This window comes from Megalops cyprinoides, chromosome 12, assembly GCF_013368585.1.
Source record: "Megalops cyprinoides isolate fMegCyp1 chromosome 12, fMegCyp1.pri, whole genome shotgun sequence".
Classification (NCBI taxonomy): Eukaryota; Metazoa; Chordata; class Actinopteri; order Elopiformes; family Megalopidae; genus Megalops; species Megalops cyprinoides.
In genome coordinates, this window is record NC_050594.1 from 28,620,490 (window position 1) to 28,631,349 (window position 10,860).

The window sequence follows — 10,860 nt, forward strand, 5'->3', positions numbered from 1 at the left end:
AGTTCACGAAATTCCTTGTCTGGAGCAAGTTGGCTAACAACATACTGGTTATTCACAGGCATCAGTTTTAAGCAGCCGCTGCGCAGATCCACACATCTTTACATTGTATGAGTACGCAGTGTAATTCATTAGGTCCTGTATTAGCCTATCCACATGTGTTGGAGCTCAATAGATCTGCGCGGCAAATGTCCTAAACTAATGCTCGTGAACAAACAATATTCTCATGCGTGCAGCCAGTGGAAAATTGTCGTGCGCACACAAGCACGCATTGGATTGACCTGATCGCAGCTGCGTGTTGAACTCACGCATCAATTGTCTGGATGTCATTTTGATTCTTTCTGCACAAACTGTTTATGTTTCGCGTTTAACCTCCATATGATATCCAGGTGTCATTTTCTTTACATTTAGTTTTATATATTTTGTCAATGCAAAACTCTCGCTAGCCAGCTTACTGATAGCCGTCCAGCTGAGTTTATCGAAAATTATCGTGTAAGCTTTGATGTCAGTAACATTACAAATAATTCAGCTCCACATCAATTTTTATTTTATTGACATCTCTCCTTTTGCATAATTCTGATATAGACCTTCAATATAGGGCTCTGGATGCTGGGAAATTGTGTAGGTACTGTAGGCTACTGTATACGCAGGCGGCTGTAACCGACCGCGGGAGGGCTGGATTTGCGTGAGTAGGGTTGGATCTAGTTTAGACAGACTCAGTGCGGTGATACAGCTCAGAGAGCGGCTGTGCGGAAGTTCTTTCATCCGTGCTGCAGGAGGGGTTCGCCTCTGCGATTATTTCTCGCCACAACTTTACTGGGATAAAACAAGAAAAAGCGCCAACTCTCTGACAATACACAGCCCAATTGGAGTTGGTGGTCTTCTAGATAGGCGTTCTTTCCTGTCGGTAAGTGTTATATGCTGTGCGTTGTCAGTTTTTGAGGATCATTCCTGTGTATAGTATACAGCTTTTTTTTTCTCAGCGTGAATGCGGGAAGTAGCGCGGGGGTGGCAGTGCGTGAGACTTCTGTCGGCCAGGCAGCGCTGCAATAGCTACGTCTCCTTTGTGCTTTCACTTTGTTTGGTTCAGTACTCGTATAGAAATATATGTTACATTATTGACCGCTACACGGATGGCTCTTATATACATTATTTTACAGTATAGTTTTAATGACTTTTGGTGCGGTATGATTGACAGCTATAATGCCCGCATGAGCCATCTTCGAAATAAACCAATGAAAGAATGCGTGGGCGGGACGACCCCCCCCCCCCCCCCCCCCCCAAACTGTCAGTAACGACGTGTTCTGAAGCCACCGTGAATGTGTGCAGTGTTATGAGAGTTTGTGTTAGAATGTTTCACGGGTTCAGTAAATAAACATATTCTTGTATTTCTTTAAAGACAAATTTCTCTTTTACGAGGATGTGGTTGGGGCTAGCGTATAAGCTGTATAAATATGTTTTCTATCATTGCTTCGTTGACATGGGCATTGCACTGTAGCTAACAGAAATAGCCAGGTAGTTAACCTAGTGCTAGCTAGTCTAACATCAAATTGAATAGACAGTTAGCATTTCCCAAACAAACAAAATAAAACGCTTTGGCTACATGTTAAGTGTCTGATATAACGTTAATAGTGTTAAGCTCGGTACTTTTGCAAATAGCTTACTGGTTTGGATGCAAGTTGGTCTATCAAGACTGGGTAAAACGCCAACGCAAGCAGAAGCATGGCTGGCCAAAACTTGTAGATAGCCAGATAGCAACCAGCTAGCTAGCTACAGTCCTTGACTTAGCAACCGCTGGGTGGGTCAGTGCCCAAAATAGTCAGCACATGTATTGACATTTGCACAAATATTTTGGAAAGCACTGGGAGCGGAGGCGACAGCGTGCGGTACCGTTAGCTACAGTTCGATATTATCACTGGAGTATATTTTTAGTCCTTTAAAATTGCCCTCAAGGTTCTTGGTTATGCGTGCTACACGCATATCAGAGCCGTTGGCTAGCTAGCCGAGTAGGATATTTCTAGGGTCTACCGTTGTGATGAGCGCTTTTAGCGAGAGCCAAAGGTACTCATGAGGTCGTCACGGCCAGCGAGCTGGGTAGGTAGCTACCTTGCTAGCTACATTATAAAACTGGACTTTCACTTTACAGTGAGAACTATTGTTTGCATTTTTCCCACTGTGGTAATTTAGTAAGTTACATCGAAATTTAAAAAAAATGCATTTCTGTGTTAAAAGTTCAAGTGAAGCTACAAGTGATTTGGATAATGTTTCCCCTGAGCAGAGCATGTGACAGCTAGCCTAGTTAATAATATGCATAGATTGTTAGGTAATTATTTACAACGTCTTTTGAAATGGATTGATTAACCAGACAAGCAAGCACAGGGGCATCCCTGCTGAAGTGTGTGATAATGATCTAATGTCTTGGTAATTACAGGGAGTATATATGTCTATGTGTGCTACATGTTAACCAGCGCTCAGGCATTGAATAACATAGGTCAAAATATTATGAAATGTTCCATTAGGTTCTATCACAAAGTATCTGTCATAGCACATTACAGATTTATTTAATTATGTGTGCTTTTTTCTTTGTCCATTCCCAAGGAATCGTGTAAGGTAAGCAGACACTACACGATGACAAGGCCAAGCCACAGCGAGCATGTCCTGCAGCAGCTTAACAACCAGCGGGAGTGGGGTTTTCTGTGTGACTGCTGCATTGCCATTGGGGACATCTACTTCAGGGCCCACAAGGCCGTACTGGCAGCCTGCAGCTCCTACTTCAGAATGATGTTTATCAAGGACCAGCAGGCCATGGCACGCCTCAACCTCAGCAATATGCAGATCAGTGCAGAGTGCTTTGATCTTATCCTGCAGCTCATGTACCTGGGCCGAATCATGGTGGGCCCCTATGAGTTTGACGAGCTCAAAGCTGCCATGGCCTACCTGCAGATGTATTATATCCCCGACTCCCTGGAGGACCTCAAAGATCTTCGGAGTTCCAATCTCACACCGTCGTCTTCGTCCTCTTCCTCGTCTTCCTCCTCCTCATCATCATCCTCCTCAGCTGCGGGGTTGCTCGGGGGGAAAATGATGTTTGGGGTGCGTATGTACGAGCAGCAGCAGCAGCGGCAGGCGGCGGCAGGGGCGGAGGGGGAGCGCGTGCAGCAGGCCACCAGCTCCACCCCCGCCCTGCAGAGCATCAGCAGCACCGTCGGGGGCGGGGGCAAGCCCGTGGAGGAGGTGGTGCTGCCCTTGGCCCTGCCCCACGTCCTGGCCCACGTGGCCGACAGCATGGCGGAACAGCCCTGCGACCTGCGGAAGAAGCCGTCTGGGCGGAGCTCCAACATGAAGGAGCGGCCCCGCTTCGGCCGCACGTACACCTGCGACGACTGCGGCTTTGTCTTCAGCTGCGAGAAGCTGCTCATCGAGCACATCCTTACCTGCACCAACCGCAAGGCCTTCCATGCCCCCCGGGCCAGCGCTGGGGGCGACAATGACTCAAGCAAAGCGGAGAGCTCTGCCTCTGAAGGCTCTGATGACCATGGCGACATCTGCAAGGTGGAAAGCGACTGGCCTGACCACAAGTCGGACACGGAGACCTTCAACAAGGAGACTGTGATCAAGTCAGTGGGAGCGTCACTGGATAGTAAGTCAAAGTCAACTAGGAACACCATAATCATCAAAGTGGAGCCAGAGGAAAGCTCAGAGCTGGAGATGGATGGGATAAAAGTGGTCCAGGTAGGAGAGAGCAGCTCAGAGGCCTGTAGCACCATTAACGCCCAATTTGATGATTCTGTAAAGCACCATAGCATCTTCGACAAAGATGAAGAGGTGGGTATATCCGGCATGGAGGACAGCAACGATCCTTTCGAGGCACACATGTCCACTAGCGAGGAAAAAGGAGCCGGGAAAAGGGTGCGGCGGATCAAGGAGGAGAAGCAGAGCGGCGTGTACTTGCCATGCGAGCTCTGTGGCACACTGCTGACGGAGGACGACCAGTCCGCCCACTACATCTCCAGCCACATGAGCAACATATGCGCCTGCGGGAAGTGTGGCCAGATCCTGATCAAAGGGAGGCAGCTGCAGGAGCACGCCGAGCGCTGCGGGGAGCCCCAGGACGTCGAGACGGACTCGCTGGGGGACGACTCCCTCTCCGAGGACAAGCAGACCATGGAGGAGGCCCTGCTGGAGGGTGACATGGGCTTCGAGGGCGACCTGGGCGGCAACTGCCACGTGTACCGGGACGCTTGCCTGGCCTTCCGCTGCCCGCACTGCGGCCTGCACTTCGAGAGCGAGAAGCTGGTGGTGGAGCACATGATGAAGTGCCCCGAGCAGGAGCTGTTCCGCTCAGCGCTGCTGGAGGAGAGCGAGCGCGACCACCGGCGGAAGCACTTCTGCAGCATCTGCGGGAAGGGCTTCTACCAGCGCTGCCACCTGCGGGAGCACTACACCGTGCACACCAAGGAGAAGCAGTTCACCTGCCAGACCTGCGGCAAGCAGTTCCTGCGGGAGCGGCAGCTGCGGCTGCACAATGACATGCACAAGGGCATGGCGCGCTACGTCTGCCCCGTCTGCGACCAGGGCACCTTCCTCAAGCACGACCACGTGCGCCACATGATCTCCCACCTGTCGGCCGGCGAGACCATCTGCCAGGTGTGCTTCCAGATCTTCCCCAGCAACGAGCACCTGGAGCAGCACATGGATGTGCACCTGTACATCTGCGGCGTGTGCGGGGAGAAGTTCCGCCTCAGGAAGGACATGAGGAGCCACTACAACTCCAAGCACACCAAAAAGTTATAAAGGGAGAGGACGCTCTTTTTACTAACGCGCGTGGTTGTTTTGTATGTAGGTGTGTGCGTGCGCGTGTGCGTGTGTATGTGTGTGTCTCTGGTACAGAAGCCATAAATGTGACAACAGTAGTATTCACCTGAACACCAAAAAGCAAACTCTATAACATGCACTTCAAAATTTGTATGCATCGTTTAAGTATGCTGTATGAATTTTGCATAAAGGGAGCTAGCAACACAGGCTGTAATATACATGTTTGTGTTTTTGTTTTCCCTCTGTTATTAATATACATTTCATATGGTGCAGGAATAATTTGGGATGTCCCATTCTGTTACATACAGGGCACAGCAGGTATATTCCTAGGCTTAGTTCTTTCATGGATAGAGGGCTTATATTGTAGTTACCAGTATAGACCAGGCTGATCTTCCCCTGTTGGCAGTTGCAGATGTTTAGTGGGTTGTATTTTATTTATTTATTTATTTTTCTGGTTTGCAAGAATTGTATTTTGTTGCCAAAATGGGATAGAATTTTCTGTTTCAGTTTGTTCTCTCAATCACAGTGAAACAGAAGCCATGCGATTGTGGTTACCAGACTTTTCACTGCATCAGAAATGCACATTAACGGAGTGATGGTTCAGAGGTGCACCGTCCAGGAGTGCCCAAAAAATTTACGTTAACGGGTAAAATTTTGAATGCGAGTCTCAATCAATTTAGTCCTCTACAATTAGTTTTATTTTCAGAGTGTATAGTTTTTATTTGAAAGTTTTTTTTTTTTCTTTCACCAACATGTTAAACATAGATTTTGTTAATTCTTGCCTTTATGATATCAGTTGGACCTGACGTGACATGTGGTCACATGGTTTGCTGATGCAAATATGCAAATGGTCACCACCCCCTTTTCAAGGTTTGATGCTCCTGGATGGGCAGTGTAGAGCTGGAACTCGGTAAGTGTGGAAAACAAACGATATAATCATCCTTTATGTGAAAGAAAGAAGGTTTTGTCAGGCCTGTACACATAGTTCAGCTAGAAAACTAAGAAAACTATGATAATCTTATGAAAGGTACAGAGACATTTTAAATGAACAATCAGGTGAAACAAGTGCAGCTACAGCTCTGGTTGAGAAAGAAAAACACTAGAATCCCTGTGTTTGGTTTCAAGTCTATAGGGAGCCAATGTAGCCGGATGCACGTTCTCTTTGTATTTTAGCAATCATTCATTCTCTTCACTTCTTCAAATGATTGTATAACGGCAAATGTCTTTGTTCTTTTGCAAAACACTTCTCTTGTTTTCTTTTGATTATGTTCTGAGCCCTGATTGTTTTCCAGCATGCTTTCTGTGTTTTGCTACCACTCTGCAGGCTCTGGTGCTGATTAAGGCAAGGAAAACTCCTGAAGCATCCGCAAAATGCCTGAAAATTTCAACTTGCCGATTTGTTCCGTGATATGCATCAGCTCTTTGCAGCATGTAATGAATTAACAGTACTTAAAGGAGATCCTTAAAGCTGTATTTGAGTCGTCATGTATTGTACCAGACCATTGACTATGCTTTGACATGATTGGCTGTTTGGTGTTAGTCTATGCAACAATAATATGAAGTACTGAACCCCAGTATAGGCCTTATAGCATTCTAGCTTTTTACTAGAATTCTTAAAATACTGTAGTATCCCCTGCCCTGCACCCACCTGCCCAACAGAAAAAAAGATGTAGGGGATAATTTGAATGCATATAACCATGAAAGCTTTGAAATGGATAACCCTTTAAATTTTTAAAGAACTGTACAAAACTGACCCAGGATGGTTGAGTTGAACTCATTTGAACTCATACTGTGTTATGTCATGTGTCACAGGTAGAAATTATTTGGGCCTGAGCTCAGTCATTATTATGAAGATAGCATCGAGGGATATTTAATTTGAGAAATAATATAACAAGCTTTAAAGTACCTCAAACAAGAAAACCTGCTGAGGTTTAAGGATATTAATAAGGTGCTAATTTGTAGCATTCACAAGTTTTCACTTTAGCATTCACTTGTTTTACAAGTGTCTTCTCAATGAAAGTCATTGAATAAGATATTGGTATCATTCACAGTGCAGTCCTGCATAGTTTTGTTTAAGGTTCGCAGACATGAGCAGTAGCTTATACCTGCTGTACAAGAACAGGTGTGTACTATGAGTGGAGGCAACAATAAGCTGCTTAGCTTTGACCGAGTGTCCATGGGTTGGAGAATGACATTAGGGCAGTATTACTCCTGCGCATCAAGAGTAATACCCAGCGTGCCATGGCCAGTATGTTCTTTTGTTTATGCAGTTTAGAGAAATAATTGCCGGGAGTCAGGAGTAAACAAGCAGGCAGCTGGACTGAAGTGCTTGGCTTGCTTGGCTCAGCTGACAGGGCAGCGCACTGAATCGGCTGGAATAAGCATGCTGAATTGTCCCATAACCCTGGCACCTTCCCATATACCCCCTCCCCCGCCAACTCTGATTTAGTCTGCTCCATAATCTGCCGCTCCCATGCGAACCATAAATAAACCCCAAAGTCATCCAGCTAGTTTGTCTAGTCAGCCAACCTGAGTGACATCCACTGGCAATGTCAATGAGCGGAACATCACCATGCTCCTGCTGCTGCATTTGTTATTATTTTGTGAATGGGCAAGACGTTCTGACTGAATGCAGCAAGCAAACAAACATGATACATAGCTCTTGGATGTAGTAAATATCGAGCGCAATGATTGTGTTCTTGTTTGTGCTCCTTTTAGTTTCTGGCAGCCTTTGAGCAAGACAAAAGTGATGTAAGCAAAGCCGAGGTGGTGTTCTTTTTTGTTTGTAAAATGCGTCCTGTTCATCTTCACATAGTTTTAAAGGTGGCAGATTTTGCAAAAGAAAAAAAAAAAAACGAAACCAAGTATTTCTAACAAGCACCACTAACATGGTTTTAACATGCTGTTTTCTGTTTCTTGCTGAATTGTTTTTCTCGCTAATGTTTATTAATAATTGTTTTTCCTATGTGTCTGTAACCAAAACTTCTGATTTCGTGAAAGCATCAACTGTAGGGGGCAATGTTTCAATACCCATTTTAAAAAATCCATACAGTTATTATTATAGTCTTACAGCTATTAATATTGTTGTGTTATCATTTGAGAATTGGGATCCAAGCTCAGAGAAACGGAGACGCATGGTTGTTTGAAAGACTTTATTCAGTTGTGAGGTCAAACATGTATCTTTTGTTTGAATTGTATTTTTTTTATTACCTGCAATAAATGTTTTAGTTAAAAAAAGATATCTTTTCTGTTTTCCAGGTAGTGGAATGAATGAATTTTGCATGGTAGATAGAATGTTACTGCCCAGAGCAGCTTTGTGTTGCAATTGAGAAAGACCTTGCCACATACATACAATGCATTGACATACAGCCAGTGACTGAGGGGGAGACAGAATCATTCCAGGTTGTATGGTACTGTACCCTTGAGCATTGAATGGCTGTATTTTCTTTGAAGTCACTCTTCCGCAACCTGGTCTAAGGATTCTATACACATGACATATTTATTTATATATGACATTCACCATTTCCCACAGATTTTACAGGGATCACCTAAGCTCACCCCATCAGTGTGTTCATCTCGCTAAGACACCATTGACGGCACCTTTGAAAATTACGTTTTTGTTATCGTTATTTTTTTGGCACATCCAGCCATTACGATTGTTTTGGTTGTGTTTAGCAGGTAGTCTCCTGGACTGACATTGGGTTGGGGAATGGAGCGAAAGGAGGTCTGTGTTCGCCTCCTTAGTGCTTCCCTCCATGGCCGTGTCCGGGCCCATGGCCGTGTCCGGGTCCATGTCCATGGCCGCCTCCTCTTCCTCCTCTGCCAGCTGCTCCTCCTCCTCTACCCCCTTTCTCTCCTTTCTTGCCCTTGCCTTTATTCTGTAAGTCCCCAGAGAGAACAGGGTGAAACCAGCTGGATGCCCCTGCAGGCAGGGGAGTGTCCTCCTTCGTTCCCCTCTGAGACACCGCCCTGTCAGCCCTCTCAATGTGCTCTCTTGTAAATCTAGAATATTGCTTCTTATGGACTGGATTAGAAGCATTTCTGACAAACCACAACCAGAAGTTGCTAGAATAGTCTTCTATTTTTAACACAACGCAAAGAACATCAGTTTTTATGTTTTGTCTCAATGTTTGAATTTAATTGTCATGAGTTGTGTAGACTTGAATGAAAAAAATGAAATATTGCCCTACATATAGTGCTATAGAACTGTGGGAAGAGCTCTTACCTTTCCTTTGCCCTCTCCCCCAGAGCCCTAGGAGGAGAATGAAAGAAGAAAAAAATACTTATTTGCTTGCTTTTGAAGGAATGAGTCCTGGGGATTGTTGAAATGGCTAGTAAATGTTAACCACAAGCTATTCTGAAGACTACACCTCCCTTATTTAAAGATGCCAATCGGCATCAGCACAATATGAATTCTAAAGCTCTTAATTCTGAAGGCGATGCCACACGTTCCCACACACATAAGGAGCAACATTAGCAATGCATTAATGTCGGAGAAAATTGTCCCCATTTCCCCTGACCTCTTACCTCGTCAGAGGAGTCCTCTTCCGCAGCAACCTGCTCAGTCTGACGGAAAAGAAAGTTGAACAGGTCGCTATTTAATTTATGGATATGCACATCTAACATTGTATTTTTGTGAACCATTTTACATAAATGCTGTCAAGAAAAAGGTATAGCTGTATAGACATATCATCTTAACTATATACAAATTGGCTGGGAGTAGTACAATGGCATAAAAAACAAGATAAAAGATTGAGATACCCTTACTGTATACAGACACATACCTACACATACCTACCTGCACATTCATGCGCACACATACAATTACAATACACCAGTACAGAAAATTTTATGTGTATGCCTTTCAGAATAAGTTAGTGGTAACATTTCTGTTCTGTTCATGTTTCTAACATAATTATGGACTGCAGATATAGTGACCAGGTATGAAATAATGGAGGACTGGCTGTAACAATGCATTTTTGTATTTCTGTCATATGAATCAAGGTGGTTTTCTTACCTCAGGCTTCTCTGTAAACAAAGAAGAGAGCTGTTAGAGACTGTTTTCATGCACTACATATCTGACAGATTGCCAGAGCCTTTGATTGAACATAAAACTTCTGGTTTAAAAGACTTTGAGAAGGCAAAGAGGGACTTCCATTTCAAAAAATATGCTATCATCAAGTACTGATTTACCGCATGATTTACCTGCATTCTGAACTGTGATCGTCTGAACAGATGTGCAGAAAGCTTGCTATCTGTTGGTACAATGCTATCTCCACTGGTTGGAACAGAGATTACAGCCACTTACCTTCACTCATACTGAACTTCTTAGAGAGGTATCAACAGAAAAATAACGCAGCTGGACCTGTAGTCACAGAGTAAATATAGCAAATGGGGTATATTTATTCTAGCAAATAGGTTTGCAATATCTGATTCCTCACAGACACACAAAAATCTAAGGCTAAACTAGTTCTAAACAGAACCTCTCTCAGAACTTTTTGCCTCTACCTCCACCTTCCTAAGAACCCATCAATCTGGCTTTTTAAATGGATGTGGATGCATGCAGCTCCTCATAACATTTAAGTGTTGGTTTTATTAAACTGTTCAATAACTCATATTTGTAACAACACTTTATTTTTTCAGTAATTAACAATTGTTTTAGTAGCTGTGACATCTGGAGCCTTTACAACAAACCTGTAAAAATTGTAGAACTACTATAAACATTTTACACATTTGCATCAAACGAGAGATCAAGCAGGAAACACATCTCACCTGGTCTTGTAGCTTGGCTGGCTCTGCTAAAGTTGTTTTTTTCAGTATTTATAAGACACGAGATTGGGTAAGGGCATGTTGAAAACCACACCCTTTTCTGGTTTTGAGACCAATTAATGGGCAGGTCAGATATTTAATGTTGGCAGAGAACCAAAAAGATGAACAACATGACAATTTGATTCATTCTTTTGATGGCGTGACATCGATGTAAGAGCTTTGTGCATGCTCTGACTTACCTGTCTAGCAGACATGATACTCTAAATCTTGTCCATGGTC

The 10,860-nt window shown here is 44.2% G+C and overlaps 1 protein-coding gene and 1 long non-coding RNA gene across 2 annotated transcripts; one reads left to right on the plus strand and one right to left on the minus strand.

Annotated features, from left to right (window-relative positions):
• The first annotated feature begins 740 nt into the window (after positions 1-740).
• LOC118787031 (zinc finger and BTB domain-containing protein 1-like) lies at positions 741-6,712 on the plus strand. The gene is made up of 2 exons (XM_036542428.1): positions 741-904; positions 2,596-6,712. The coding sequence occupies exon 2, from the start codon at positions 2,626-2,628 to the stop codon at positions 4,789-4,791; it is 2,166 nt and encodes a 721-aa protein (XP_036398321.1). The 5' UTR covers positions 741-904; positions 2,596-2,625; the 3' UTR covers positions 4,792-6,712.
• Positions 6,713-9,036: 2,324 nt separating this feature from the next.
• LOC118786553 lies at positions 9,037-10,627 on the minus strand. The gene is made up of 5 exons (XR_005005349.1): positions 10,585-10,627; positions 10,121-10,177; positions 9,830-9,840; positions 9,340-9,378; positions 9,037-9,064 (listed from the first exon to the last, which is right to left on the minus strand). It is a non-coding gene; the product is annotated as an uncharacterized LOC118786553 (long non-coding RNA).
• Between the last annotated feature and the right edge of the window lie 233 nt (positions 10,628-10,860).

Coding starts and splice junctions, on each gene's coding strand:
- LOC118787031 (XM_036542428.1), top strand. CDS start 2,626: ATGACAAGGCCAAGCCACAGCGAGCATGTCCTGCAGCAGCTTAACAAC.